The following is a 13,579-nucleotide window of genomic DNA, read 5'->3' as shown; positions in this document are numbered from 1 at the left end:
TGGCATTGGCATTTGAGCAGCTATTATCAGCTATTATCAGCTATTATCAGCGAATTTCATCTCTACCAGCGACTATCAACGGTTTTAAAGACCTTCTTCATCGTGTGGACCGGACTTCAGCAGCAGCAGAGCAGCAGAATCAGTGGAACCAGCGGAGGATCGAAGGTAAGTGCATGGCTACAGGTGGCTAAATATTAGCGTGACGTAGCTCTTTGTTTACACGGTGAAAAAAGCAGATAAAACGATGTAATTGAACGAATCATTTAAAGTAATGTTGCCACATCTTCTGTACATATTGTGCTTCAGTTATATTTTGTTTAATGTAGTTTAAATCACGTGTTTTTCGTTATGGTGTGCATGAACCTCCTGTATGCTAATGCAGGGCTTAATATCTGTACATATTAGCTCCAATTATCACGGTTAAAGGCAGATGAGAGTAACTTAAATGAGACTCATATTTACACAACTACAGCTTCTAGTATGTGTGTTTTTCTGTTTGTATTTATTTATGTAGTTTGAATTAAGTTATTTTTTTCGTGGTGCATCTCTTGTCTGCGTCAGGCCTCAGCTCAATGGAGCTTCATTTATTCCACGTTAAACACAAATAAGAGTGATTTAAATTACATCTTCATTCTATAACACAGCTACAGATCCTATAAATATGTAGATAATGTATTTTTTATGTCGTCGTTTTTTCTTCAACTTTAAATGATGCGTTTTGTTGATTGGCTTTTGTTGTGCGGTATTTCGATCATTTTATTTATGATTATTTTGCATTTGTAACTTTAAAAAAACAAGGCAATTTTACATTTTCTCAGTGTTGGTGTTTTACTTAATGTTTTAGTGAATGGGCATTTTTTTTTAATTTTCTACCATTAAATTTACATTTCTTCCGTTGTAATTGTTTATCATTTAAAATTTTGTGTTGTGTGGCTGTGTGTTACTGTCTGTTACTCTGCGTGTGACATTGTTTTTGACTTTGTTTGTGACACTGTGTGTTACTGTCTGTGTGTAAGACTGTCTGTGACTGTCTGACACTGTGTTTGTGTGTGTGTGTGAGAGAAACTATGACTTTTTTCATTTGAAAATGTGTTGGAAGCATGTGGAAATGTTTTTTCCCCCCAATTTTGAGTAATTGTGTTTTGTGTGTGTGTGTTTTAATATATGTCTGTGACTGTATGTGTGTTGAGAATGCATGTCTGTGACTGTGTGTGACACTGTGACTCTTGAGTGTGTAGTGACAGTTGGAAATTGCTTAGCTAGGTGTAACTTGAAAGAGAGTGTGTTTATGTGATAATTAGAACTGGTACAGTTTGTTCTAGCTTTGGTTTAATTTGACTTAATTTAAGTTTTTACAATTTTTTGTTCTCTCCAGTGGATTGAATCACCAGTGACATCACCAAGCAATACAGAGGAACAGGAATTGGTTTAAATTGTTTTCATTAATTAGATCATTTAATACAACGGTTTTCTGTAATATACTAGTTAATTTTTTTGTGTGAGATGCCTCGTCTCAAGGGCCACAACCGTTCCAGTGCGGCCAAGAAGAGGATGGAGAAGCACCTGGCTGCAGTGGTGGAGTCTGCGCCCCGGAGCTCCACCAGCTTTGTGCCACCGGCTCCCGGTCCCTCACGTATGTAGTCACCTGTTTTGTCATTAAGTGTTTTCTTTAATGTGTGTGGAAACTGCTCATGCTCATTTAAGTTTGTTTTTTTCCTCTTTGCATGTGTACAATGTAATTGGAAGATGTATACTTTTATTTTAATGTTGTTTCTCATTTTAACAAGGCCGAGGTACTGGTCGTCGCCACCGTGTGAGCACCTGGCCAGTTTCAACCCTGACTGGCAGGAGTCACAAAGTGGTCATCCCGGCCGAGTCACCTGACAAGAAGGTATTGTTGTTTCACAATTCACAAACACAGTGATTTGATGTGATACAAAATGATAACATTTCTCAAAAAAAATATTTTCCATTGTTCCAGTTTGTTCTTCTTGTCGGGGATTCCCACCTGCGCGCCATCGTTGATGGCATTGTGGAGTTTCCGGACGAGTTCCTTTCCTTTGGTGCCATGTCGACGCCGGGGGCCTGTGCCAGGGAGCTGACGATCGAGTTGGTGAGTGCAGTCCTCCCCAGAACACCTGACCTTGTCTGTGTTCTAGCCCCCAGCAACGACCTGACTGCCAGTAGGACTTTGGACGAGGCTGCAGTGGACTTCGAGAAGCTCCTCACCAGTGCCTTGTCTCGGTGGCCGAAGGCAAGATTATTTTAATATTTTCATATGTGTTCCATCATAATGAATGAATAGATGTGCTTTTATAGGCTGTTGCAGAAGATATGTTATTCTAATAACCGTTTGAGATTATTAGATTTATTTTTTTAATTTTATGTGTTGTATAGGTGTTTGTCCTGGACTTCCCTCCGCGTCGGAACGTGGACCTGGATCTGCAGGAGCTCTTTCGCCAAGAGTTCCACCGCGTGGCTGCACGCAAGGGTATGTCCTAAAAATATTGAATTCAGCTGAATTAAAGTCGCATGTATTATGAATTGTCTTCTATTGCAAATTTAGAAATATATGTTCCATCACATTCAGCATGTTTTAAATTAATATGATGTACACATGCATATTTAAAAATCATGTATCTTTGTTTGTTTAGGCGTGGGGTACTACTCTGTTGCAGAGTTTTCTCCTCTTGAAGTCGCATGTATTATTAATTGACTTCTATGGCAAATTTGGAAATATAACTTCCGTCACATTCAGCATGTTTTAAGTCAATATGATGTAGGCATGGATATTTAAACTTGTTTTTTTGTTTAGGCGTGAGGTACTACTCTATCGCAGAGTTTTTTCCTCTCAGCCGAAGTGACCTGTGGAGTTGGGATGGTGTAAGTTGATATGACAAATGTTGTTTCCCAGATAATTGACAGTAAAGATATTTTTGTTAATTTGTGTTTTATATTATGTATTTCTGCAGGTGCATCTCAGCGATGGACCCGGGATGGGGCTGCTGGTGGACTTGCTGTTGTTCTTCTCCCGGCAGCAGTTACAGATGGCTACTGTCGTGGAGGTTGAACACAGCTTGCCGCCAGTTGCTCCTTCTCCTGCTCCTGCTCCTCGTCCGGCTCCGAGGGTAGTTGTGAGGGGAGCGACCCGCTCCCCACGTCCGCCGCACAACCCACTGGATTGGACGCTGGTTGAACTGCGCAGGAAGGTAAATGAGTTGCATGCTGTATTGTGTTTTTAAAAAAACACAAAATTCTCTAAGCAATTCACTGCACAAATGGTCATGCATGTTTAAAAATGATGATATTTTTATTATTACAGAGAAGGTGTCCGTCTCCTCAGGGAGGGAAGGTTCAGCTCATGGTACGTTTGTTGTTTTAATTAAGCTTTGAAATCGATCTGTCTTGCTTTATATATCTGTCTGCTTTTTCTCAGAAGAAATTGTCACTCAAAGTCTTTCTTTTTGTCACACAAGGAGTGTTCCATCCCTCTCACGCCTGTCTGGTTCAGCCCACCTATTCTGGAGGCGATGGACCACATCCGTCCGGGCAATCTTGACTGGGGGGAGCCCACTACCTCTACCAAGGGACCATCGGTAATGTGCATGCAAATTGTATTAATTGGCTGATGATTTCATTTTGAACAAGACAGCTGAAATTATCCAACGTTGTTGCGTTCAAAGCATTTTTATTTTCTTCCTTTTAGGGGGTGAAGCGTCGTAGGAGCACTCCTGCTCCAAAGAAGAGCCGTGGGAACCAGGAGGTCTGACAAGTTCTATTTTTTTTTCTAGTGTTGGGCAATAAAGTGTGGAAAGACATGCAGTTCATTTGTTTGCTTTGTTTTTTTTTTTCTAAGGTCGAGCTGGAGGAGGAGTGGCCCGAACTTCGCAGGGCTGTGGCGGTAAGAGCACTTTGTGTTAAATTTATGAATAAACCATGCAACACCTTTATTACTTTTAAATTTCAAACTAAGTAAAACCTTTTCTTTTGCTTGCTGATAAATAGTAATCAGTTATTCGATTGTAGTTGTTTAAGTGTGAAGAAGGTACAGTATTTGCTGAGTAGTTTTTCTTCATTATTGCTCTTGAATAAGTTAAAACGAAGTTCACTTTTTTGGTAGAAGTTGATATTCACTTGAATATGCCAATTTCTGTGTGGATATAAGATAAGATATTCCTTTCTATTTGATTCACTGAAAAGTAACAGTGTGTTTACAATGTGTAACAACTTTGATCTGTTTTTTTCATCAGGAGGTCCCTGTGGAGCGGCCACGCAGGCGCATCGGATCCCAGAGGAGACGTACCCGGCAGCAGGTTTGTATTTTTTTTTTATTATGCTTTTATAAGTAATTGTTTGTGTTGATATTGCTAAAACATTGTGGCAGTTGTAACATAGGGATCAAGTTTATGTGAAGTAATTTTTTAATATAACATTCATTTTGATTTGTAGGAGGGGGCAGCTGCAGATGTCGTGGAGGTGATGACTGGACCATCACCTGCCAGTCCTGTGACCACCGAGGACCTTCCCTGCTCTGCTCTGCACAGCTCCCCAGACTCCATCAAAGGTAGGATTGTTTCTAATTCTTCTTGGTGCTCTTACACTTCGCCGGTCACTTTTGTTGCAGGGTCTGTTAGTTCAGGTGTAGAGGAGGCCACAGTGGTTTCTGATGCAGAAAGTGATGTTGCAATTTCGTTTGGGTGGTCTGATAGTTTGCCGGTAACTTTTGATGCAGGGTCTGTTAGTTCAGCTGTAGAGGAGGTCACAGTGGTCTCTGATACAGACAGTGAGGTTGCCATTTCTTTTGGGTGCTCTGATACTTTTCCGTTAACTTTTGGTGTGGGTTCTGTGAGGGGATCCTTTCATCAGGGGCACCGGCGCTTTAAATATGGAGGTGTGCAGTGTATGGCAGTAAGTTTGGCTGCCATGGCGATGCATAAGACCAAGAGTGTGTTTTCTTGGCAAACTTGCGATCTGGACAATGCTGTAATTTCTGGTGACAAGATCTACACATCTTTGCGTGATAGTAACTCGATTTGTGGCGGGCACTCTATGCCGTGTATTCCAGAGTTACCAAAGCAGTTAGATAGAGATGGCCATAGTTATGAGTTTCAGTATGGTGACTTTGTGACTGGAGATGTCAATGTGGTTGAGGGAGAGCTTATTGAGGCATGTGTGCTCACAACTCTGAGGGACGGTTTGGAAAAGATGTGTATGGAATATGACACATGCTTTTTCACATTGTCCTCCAGTACTTGTGGGATTATTAGGGAAGGAGAACGGTTTGCTGTAGTTGACTCTCATGCACGCAGTGCAGATGGGATGGTGGATGTCAAAGGGAAGAGTGTTGTTGTGTTTTTGAGTAGTCTTGAACACTTGATTCAGCATTTCAGTTGTTTTGCTGCAGGATTCAGAGGAACACAGAAGTTGTTTGAGATTGCTGGTGTTCGTGTCACTCTGAAAGTAGATAGTGGTCTTAGCATAGATGATAGTTGCAAAGATGATGGTGATGCTAGCCAGTCATCTTCAGGTAAGAGAGTCAGTCGGATTGGTGCAAAGCGTAAGGTTCCAATCTCTACACATAGTTCAAAGAGGGTTGTAAGGAGTGATCCAAGTTGTCCAGATTTAGCATTTGTTAGTGAGGTTACAGTCAAGGAGTTAGCGTTTAACCCTCTTTGTAATGATGTAGCTCAAACTATATGTGATAAGTTAAATGTTGAGTCGGAGAAGGTTGATGTTGTCTCTCCAAAAGTTGGTGTGTTGGGGGCTCCGTGTAAAAGGGACACAATAGTTGGCGATGGTAACTGTTTCTTTAGATCAGTCAGTCAAGCTGTGTGTGGTTCACAGAAGTATCATAGGAAAATTAGATTAGCTGTAGTCAAGCAATTAGAAGGTAACACTGTAGCTTATGGTGGCATTTTGAGAAGTGAGTTCTCTTCAGTGTCAGAATATGTCAGTAAGTCAAGGATGCGTTATGTTGGCAGTTGGGCGACAGAGGTTGAGATTCAAGCAGCAGCAGATTGTTTAGGAGTTTCCATTTTTACTTATATTGGTGATCGATGGCTTGAATATAGTTGTAGGAATAGGCAGTTGTCAAGTCAGGCAGTGTACTTAGAAAATGTCAATGGTAATCACTATGAGACTGTTGTTTGTGTTCATCAGCCACAGACACAGTCTTGTTATGGTTACTGCAAAGTAGATGAGGCTACAACAGGCTACAATCTTCGACAGCACATTAAAGTAGAGGCACAGGGAAGAGCCACAAATATAAACTATTGTTTTTCGAAGTATTTGAAAACTAAACAGTTTCTCAAAAAAAAAATTAAATATAGAGAAGATATGTTAGAGAAGCTTAAACGTAAGAAAAGGAGTGAAGTTAGATATCATGCAGATGTAATGGCTAGATACAAAAGTAAGCAGAGCAGTATAAAAAAGTACAACCAAAATGTCTTGCACAGAGAGGTAGTCAAGGCAATAAGCACAGTTAGATACAGGCAAGATGACAGATATAAAGAGAAAAAGATTGAAATGAGTAAAAGTAAATACAGGTTAGATGTGAGGCATAAAGACAAAGTCAAAGAGATGAGTAAAAGTAAGTATAAGTTAGATGTCAAGCATAAAGACACAGTCAAAGAGATGAGTAAAAGTAAGTATAAGTTAGATGTCAAGCATAAAGACACAGTCAAAGAGATGAGTAAAAGTAAGTATAAGTTAGATGTCAAGCATAAACACAAAGTCAAAGAGATGAGTAAAAGTAAGTATAAGTTAGATGTCAAGCATAAAGACACAGTCAAAGAGATGAGTAAAAGTAAGTATAAGTTAGATGTCAAGCATAAAGACACAGTCAAAGAGATGAGTAAAAGTAAGTATAAGTTAGATGTCAAGCATAAAGACAAAGTCAAAGAGATGAGTAAAAGTAAGTATAAGTTAGATGTCAAGCATAAAGACAAAGTCAAAGAGTTGAGTAAAAGTAAGTATAAGTTAGATGTCAAGCATAAAGACAAAGTCAAAGAGATGAGTAAAAGTAAGTATAAGTTAGATGTCAAGCATAAAGACAAAGTCAAAGAGATGAGTAAAAGTAAGTATAAGTTAGATGTCAAGCATAAAGACAAAGTCAAAGAGATGAGTAAAAGTAAGTATAAGTTAGATGTCAAGCATAAAGACAAAGTCAAAGAGATGAGTAAAAGGAAATATTGTCTAGATCAAACTCACAGACAGAGAGTAAAGACCACAAGTACAACCAAGTATCATAGTAATGCAGAGTTTCAGAAAAGTGTTAAGGCAGGTAACAAAGTGAAAAAGCAGCAATTAAAAGAAAAGAAAGCAGATTTTGATTTTGTGATTGAGCAATTTTTGTCTAAAGTTAAAGATGGGCCAGATTTTGTGTGTTGTGTTTGTCAAAGGTTGTTGTTTAGACACCAGGTTTTGAGCTGTAAAAAGAGTCAGTATAATAAGAGTGCAGACATGGCGTTAATTGCGGAGAAATGTATTTCAGAGGAGTATTTACACACTTGTAATGAGAACTGTGTAAGTCCATGTCAGTTGTTAGAGTCACCTAGAGGTCAGTTGTGGATTTGTTGCACTTGTCATGATAAGATTAATAGGAAGAAGACTCCTCCTGAGTGTGTTGTCAATAATCTAGGTGTACATCCTGTTCCTCCTGAATTGGCTTGTTTGAATAATTTAGAGCAGCATTTGATTGCTTTGCATATCCCATTTATGAAAGTGTTGGCATTGCCTAAAGGAGGGCAAAATGGTGTTCATGGACCGGTGACATGTGTTCCAGCAAATATTGTGGAGACCAATAATTTGTTACCTCGTTCCAATATGGAAGGATCTTTGTTGCGCGTTAAATTGAAGCGTAAGCTAACGTATAAAGGACATTATGAGTATCAGTTTGTTGACACTATGCGCGTAAGGCAGGCTTTGCGGTATTTAAAACAGAATAACATGTACTATGAAGATGTCGATTTTAATGAACGGTGGTTGAATGAGTTTTGTAGGGAGCAGGAAAATGACAGTGTAGTACAGGAAAGTGATGGTAATGTAGAAAATGGTGAAACATCTGCTGAGGTGGATGAAGGTGAGGATGAGCTGTTGCATGACAGGCAGCAACATTGTATGTTTCAGGACACTTGTCTTATGCCTGTAGATATTGGTCAGGAAGCACTCGATCAGTATTTTGAGGATGTATTGAATCTGGCTCCAGCAGAAGGTAACAGTCCTGTGAAGTTGCTTTCTAATCATGAGAATGAAGCTAAATGTTTTCCAGTGTTGTTTCCACACGGACATTCTGTGTTTCATGACAATAGAGAGCATCGTTTAACATTGTCACGTTATCTTAATAATCGGATTCTCCATGCTGATGGTAGGTTTGCACAGAATGTGGAATATATTTTTTTTGCACAGTACATGTCAGAGTTGGAGCAGGTTGTATCGAATGTGTCCATAGCTTTGAGGAAAGGCAAAGGAAGTCAGGTTTGTAAGAGAGTTAGAGATGTAGTGAATAATGAGGAGTCTTTAAGGAAGTTGTTAGAGTTTGATGATGGTTATCGTTTCCTTAAGCCTATTAGAGGCACTCCTTCATTTTGGCAGGCAGCGCAGCGTGATCTACTTGCTTGTGTGCGTCAGCTTGGTGTTCCCACTTGGTTTTGTTCGTTTTCTGCGGCAGACATGCGCTGGACTAATTTACTTGGTAGTATTTTGAAACAGGAAGGAAGAGAACAGACAGCTGAGGAGTTGGAGTGGGCAGACAGGTGTGAGTTGTTGCGTCGTAATCCAGTCACTGCGGCGAGAATGTTTGATTTTCGGTGGCATTGTTTTTTGAAGGAGGTCCTTATGTCTCCTTCAAACCCTATTGGCAAAATCAAGGACTATTTTTATCGTGTTGAATTTCAGCAGCGTGGGTCTCCACATGTTCATTGCCTGTTTTGGGTCGAGAATGCCCCCTTAATTGACAAAAACACAGATAAAGAGGTAGTTGATTTTATTGACAGATATGTTACATGTGAACTACCCTCTGATGATGACTCATTATTGGACATTGTGTCATCCGTGCAAATGCATTCAAAGCGCCACTCTAAAACGTGTAAAAAGAACAATACAGTCTGTCGGTTTAATTTTCCGAGGCCAGCATCTGCACAAACATTTGTTAGTCGTGTTAAAGTAGATGAGGAGATAGTTGCGTGTAAATGTGAAAAAAGGGATCCGACAGAGACTTTGTGTCTCAAATGTAAAGAGCGTGATTTTGCAGAACGAAAGGGTCGTAAAGTAAGGGCCCATGAAATTTTGGAAAACATTAAGAAGGCACTTTCAGATGAAAACCAGAGTTTTGATACAGTGGAGCAGTTGTTTGAAAGTTTAAATATAACTCAGGAAGCATTTGAAGATGCATACTGTCGGACTACTCGGGGTACAAAAGTTGTGTTAAAGAGGCAGGTGAAAGAGGTTTGGGTTAACCAGTATAGTAAGCAACTTTTAAAATGTTGGAATGCAAACCTGGACATCCAGTTTGTGGTGGATGCTTATGCATGTGTGGTGTATATTATTTCGTACATTTCTAAGGCAGAAAAGGAAATGGGTTTGTTGTTGGCAAATGCACAAAAGGAAGCAGCTAAGGATGGAAATGTTAGTGCAAAAGAGGCATTGAAGAAACTAGGTGGTGTTTATTTGCATAATAGGGATGTGTGTGCTCAGGAAGCAGTGTATAGGTTGACCAACATGCATTTAAAGGAGTGTTCTAGGAAGGTCATGTTTGTACCAACAGGGAACAATGTAGTTAAGATGAGTTTGCCTTTGAATGTGTTAAAACAAAGGGCAACTACAGATGACATAAACACTGATGAGATGTGGATGACGAGTTTAGTTGACAGGTATAAGAACAGGCCCAATGATAGCACGTTTAATGACATGTGTATTGCAGTGTTTGCGTCGGAATACCGTGTTTTGAGCAAAAATTAAAACTGTAAAACTAAGATTGAGTTGAAAAATAATTGTGGTTTTGTTACAAAGAGAGTCAGAACACAACCTGCTGTTGTGCGTTATGCTCGGTTTTCCGAAACAAAAAGTCCTGAATTGTTTCATCAGAGTAGATTGCAGTTGTTCATGCCGTATCGTGTTGATGATCAGTTAAAACCGGAGGATTTTGAAACGTTCCAGCAGTTTTATGAGAATGGTAATGTGTTTTGTGATGGATTGTTACATCCAGTAAAGTCAGTTGTTGATACGAATAGGAGCAGGTTTGAAGTAGACGCAGACATGTTAGAAAATATCCAGAATAGGATTAATGCAGATGGTGTGGCAGAAGATGCATGGTGTCAGTTGTGTCCAGAACAGGAGTTGGAACGTTTAGAGGCTGTGGAGGAAATTGCAGAGAGACAGGAAACCGTGGCGGATCACCACGATCATATTCCAGATTTAGCTGTAACTCGTGAACAGGTACAACATTTAGAGAAAAGGAATAATGTAATGTGTAGGAGTGATGGTTTGTCTTTGATTAGATCTTTGAACGATACACAGATGCGGGTGTTTTATCAGATTCGACAGTGGTGTTTAAATAAGGTCTCAGGGAAAAATCCACCACCTCTACATGTTTTTATTACAGGTGGTGCTGGAACTGGTAAAAGTCATTTAATCAAAGCCATTCAATACGAGTCTATTAGGTTGTTATCACCATTGTGCAGTCATCCTGACAATGTCAGTGTTTTAATAACTGCTCCAACTGGCATTGCTGCATACAATCTGAATGCAGCAACAATTCACCACACATTTAGCATTGGAGTAGATGTACGCTTACCGTACACTCCACTGGGTGAGGAAAAAATCAATTCTCTTCGTGCTAAATTCAGTGATCTGCAAATTTTGATCATAGATGAAATTTCAATGGTAAATCCCTATCTATTGGCATATATTCATGGTAGATTACGGCAAATGAAACAAAGTGGAAACCGCCCATTTGGAAACATTTGTGTCATTGCTGTTGGAGATTTTTACCAGTTACCTCCAGTAAAAGGAAAACCACTGTATGTTGAGGACTTGAATATTGACTTGTGGTCTTTGTTTTCTGTTGTACAGTTGACAGAAGTAGTCAGGCAGAAAGACACTGTGTTTGCAGAGTTGTTGAACAGGGTCAGGACTCATAGAAAAGGGACAGCTATGTTAAAAAGTGATGTTGAAATTTTGAAACGTTGTGAATCTGGTGAAGTCAGCTCAGCTTTACACATTTATGCGACAAATCAGCAAGTAAATGAGCACAATATTCAGCGGTTGTATGATGTGTGTCGTGACTATGTGACTATTGAAGCACAGGATTTTCAAAACAATAGGAGAACAGGGAAATTAGAGTTAATTCAAGGCCATCATGCTAAAGCTAAGAATACTTCTTTGGCTGAGCAGTTGTTGTTAGGTGAGGGTGCACGTGTGATGTTGTGCCAAAATGTTGATGTGAGTGATGGCCTGGTGAATGGAGCATGTGGTGTTGTAACACGAATAGTACAATCAGAGGGTGTTAGGTTTCCAAAAATGATTTATGTGAAATTTGATGATGAGAATGTAGGTGCAGATAGGAGAAGACAGTCTCCAAGTGTTTCAGCAGATTTAGTGGGTTCTACAGCTATTGCTCCAGAGGAGGAGAGAGCTTGTAAGAAAGGTGGTCTGAGGCGTCAATATCCTCTTAAGTTAGCTTGGGCGTGTACAATACACAAAGTTCAGGGTATCACAGTAGATAATGTAGTGGTTTGTTTTAGGAAGATTTTTGCAGCTGGACAGGCATATGTTGCTTTAAGTCGAGTCAGGAGTTTGTCAGGTTTGGTGATTGAACAGTTTGACGAGAAGAAGATTTATTGTAGGGGTGACATTAAAGATGCAGTTAGGACAATGTCTACATTCTTAGTTGATAGTTTGACAGGGCAGCGATTGAGGGCAAGCAGGTTTAGTGTTTTTTTGATGAATGTGCAAGGATTGACTCGACATGTGTCAGATTTGGTGTTGTGCACACAGCGGTTACAGCTTAACTGTATTGCTGTAACTGAGACTTGGTTAGCTGCAGAGTCGTCAGTAGGATCAGTAAACATTGAAGGTTATAATTTTCATGGTTCTTCACGCAGTTCATCCTACACTAGTGATGACCCCAGATTGATTACATTGCAAGATCAACAACATGGTGGAGTTGGCATTTATATTGCAGACAACACAGAATTTGAGATAGTAAAAGTCCCTTCTTTTAATTTGGAGTGCCTAGTGTCCAAATTTGCTACAGACAACACAGCTATTGCAGTAATTTATCGACCACCATGTTATCCTATGACATTATTTAAAGAGCATTTGGGAAAATTTCTTGATTGGATTGATTCAGTAAATGAAACCATTGCAATCATGGGAGATTTTAATGATGATATTTTGAAATCATCAACAACATGTAAACTTTTAACAGAAAAGGGATATGTTCAGGTTGTAACAGAAGCAACAACAGAAAAGGGCACTTTAATTGATCACATTTACATTAAAACAGCAGGTAATGGGGCTGAATCACTAGTGCTGCCTACATACTTTAGTGATCATGAGGCAGTCTTATGTCTATTTAAGTGATGGCAATAAAGTTTTTATGCCACTATAGTTTGGCTGCTTGATCCAACATGACAACTGTAACAATCAATTACTGTGAGTAGTTTTTTAGAGAAGTTTGTCTGGTAGACAGGTTATTTTGCATACTGTTAAATCTGTTAGTACACAATGAATTTAAATGTTTATAATATAGGTCTTGTCTGAGGATTAGATTAAGTAGTAAAATAAGTGTCCATCCATATTGTAAGAGTTTGAAACGACATGATAATAACTTTGTTCTTGTTCCCATACTTTGTGTTTTGCTTTGTCCTCATTTTACAGGTATCTTCAAATCAGAGGCTCCAGATGCTGATGTTGTTATTTCACTAAACCTCTCTTCCTTGCTTTGTAGGCATCATCTGTCCTGGGCTGCATACTCCATGTTGTTGTACAACATTTGTTGTTATTGTAGTTGATTGTGTTGTTATTTCAAATAACCTATTTTTCTTAATTGTTGTTGGTTGTGATTTTGTTGTTATTTCAAATAACCTATTTTTCTTTGATCTGCAGGAATCCTGTGTCCTGGGCCATACCAAGTTGCGATTTAGATTTTTTTTAAGAGACGCTGATAATATATAACTGTTATTGTTTGTTAAAATAATGATCTTTAGTTAGTATAAATGCTGAAAGTATTAATTTTATTACCAAGTTAGTACAGCTGTTATATATTTGCTGCTTGTTTCTCAAACCCCCCCCCACACACTTCTCCTCTGTCCCAATTCCTCTTTTCACCCCAACCAGCCAAGGCAGATGGCTGCACATCTTTGAGTCTGGTTCTGTCAGAGATTTCTTCCTGTTAAAAGGGAGTTTTGTCTCTCCACTGTTGCCAAGTGCTTGCTCATTGTGTGACTTGTTGGGTTTCCCTTCCCCGTGTAGTATTTTGGTATTAAGTATTGTAATTGAGTTTGTTTTTATTTGGCAGTAAACAAATAAAAGTTTATCATATTATAATTCTTTCAGTTTTCTGTTGTTTTTTGCAAAT

At 39.2% G+C, this 13,579-nt stretch overlaps 2 protein-coding genes across 2 annotated transcripts; both read left to right on the top strand.

Moving 5' to 3' along the window:
- The first annotated feature begins 212 nt into the window (after nt 1–212).
- LOC131449270 (uncharacterized) lies at nt 213–13,542 on the top strand. Its single transcript, XM_058622113.1, has 13 exons — nt 213–1,633; nt 1,788–1,891; nt 1,982–2,254; nt 2,398–2,491; nt 2,816–2,883; nt 2,973–3,209; nt 3,323–3,364; nt 3,477–3,596; nt 3,707–3,763; nt 3,857–3,901; nt 4,251–4,313; nt 4,450–4,564; nt 13,108–13,542. The coding sequence occupies exons 1-13, from the start codon at nt 1,504–1,506 to the stop codon at nt 13,143–13,145; spliced, it is 1,386 nt and encodes a 461-aa protein (XP_058478096.1). The 5' UTR covers nt 213–1,503; the 3' UTR covers nt 13,146–13,542.
- Nucleotides 6,850–9,957, top strand: LOC131449268 (uncharacterized). The gene has a single exon (XM_058622111.1). It carries the CDS (start codon nt 6,850–6,852, stop codon nt 9,955–9,957), a length of 3,108 nt encoding a protein of 1,035 aa, XP_058478094.1.
- Nucleotides 13,543–13,579: the final 37 nt, after the last annotated feature.

Source organism: Solea solea, unplaced genomic scaffold (assembly GCF_958295425.1).
Source record: "Solea solea unplaced genomic scaffold, fSolSol10.1 scaffold_25, whole genome shotgun sequence".
Taxonomy (NCBI): domain Eukaryota; kingdom Metazoa; phylum Chordata; class Actinopteri; order Pleuronectiformes; family Soleidae; genus Solea; species Solea solea.
The sequence above is the reverse complement of the archived record's forward strand: the minus strand, read 5'-3'. Positions and strand labels throughout refer to the sequence as shown.

Bases quoted from the DNA above. Each gene is read 5' to 3' on its own strand.
- LOC131449270 (XM_058622113.1), top strand. From the start codon at position 1,504: ATGCCTCGTCTCAAGGGCCACAACCGTTCCAGTGCGGCCAAGAAGAGG. The intron at 1,634-1,787 runs GTATGTAGTCAC...CATTTTAACAAG, and splicing joins ACCGGCTCCCGGTCCCTCAC to GCCGAGGTACTGGTCGTCGC. The intron at 1,892-1,981 runs GTATTGTTGTTT...CCATTGTTCCAG, and splicing joins CCGAGTCACCTGACAAGAAG to TTTGTTCTTCTTGTCGGGGA.
- LOC131449268 (XM_058622111.1), top strand. From the start codon at position 6,850: ATGAGTAAAAGTAAGTATAAGTTAGATGTCAAGCATAAAGACAAAGTC.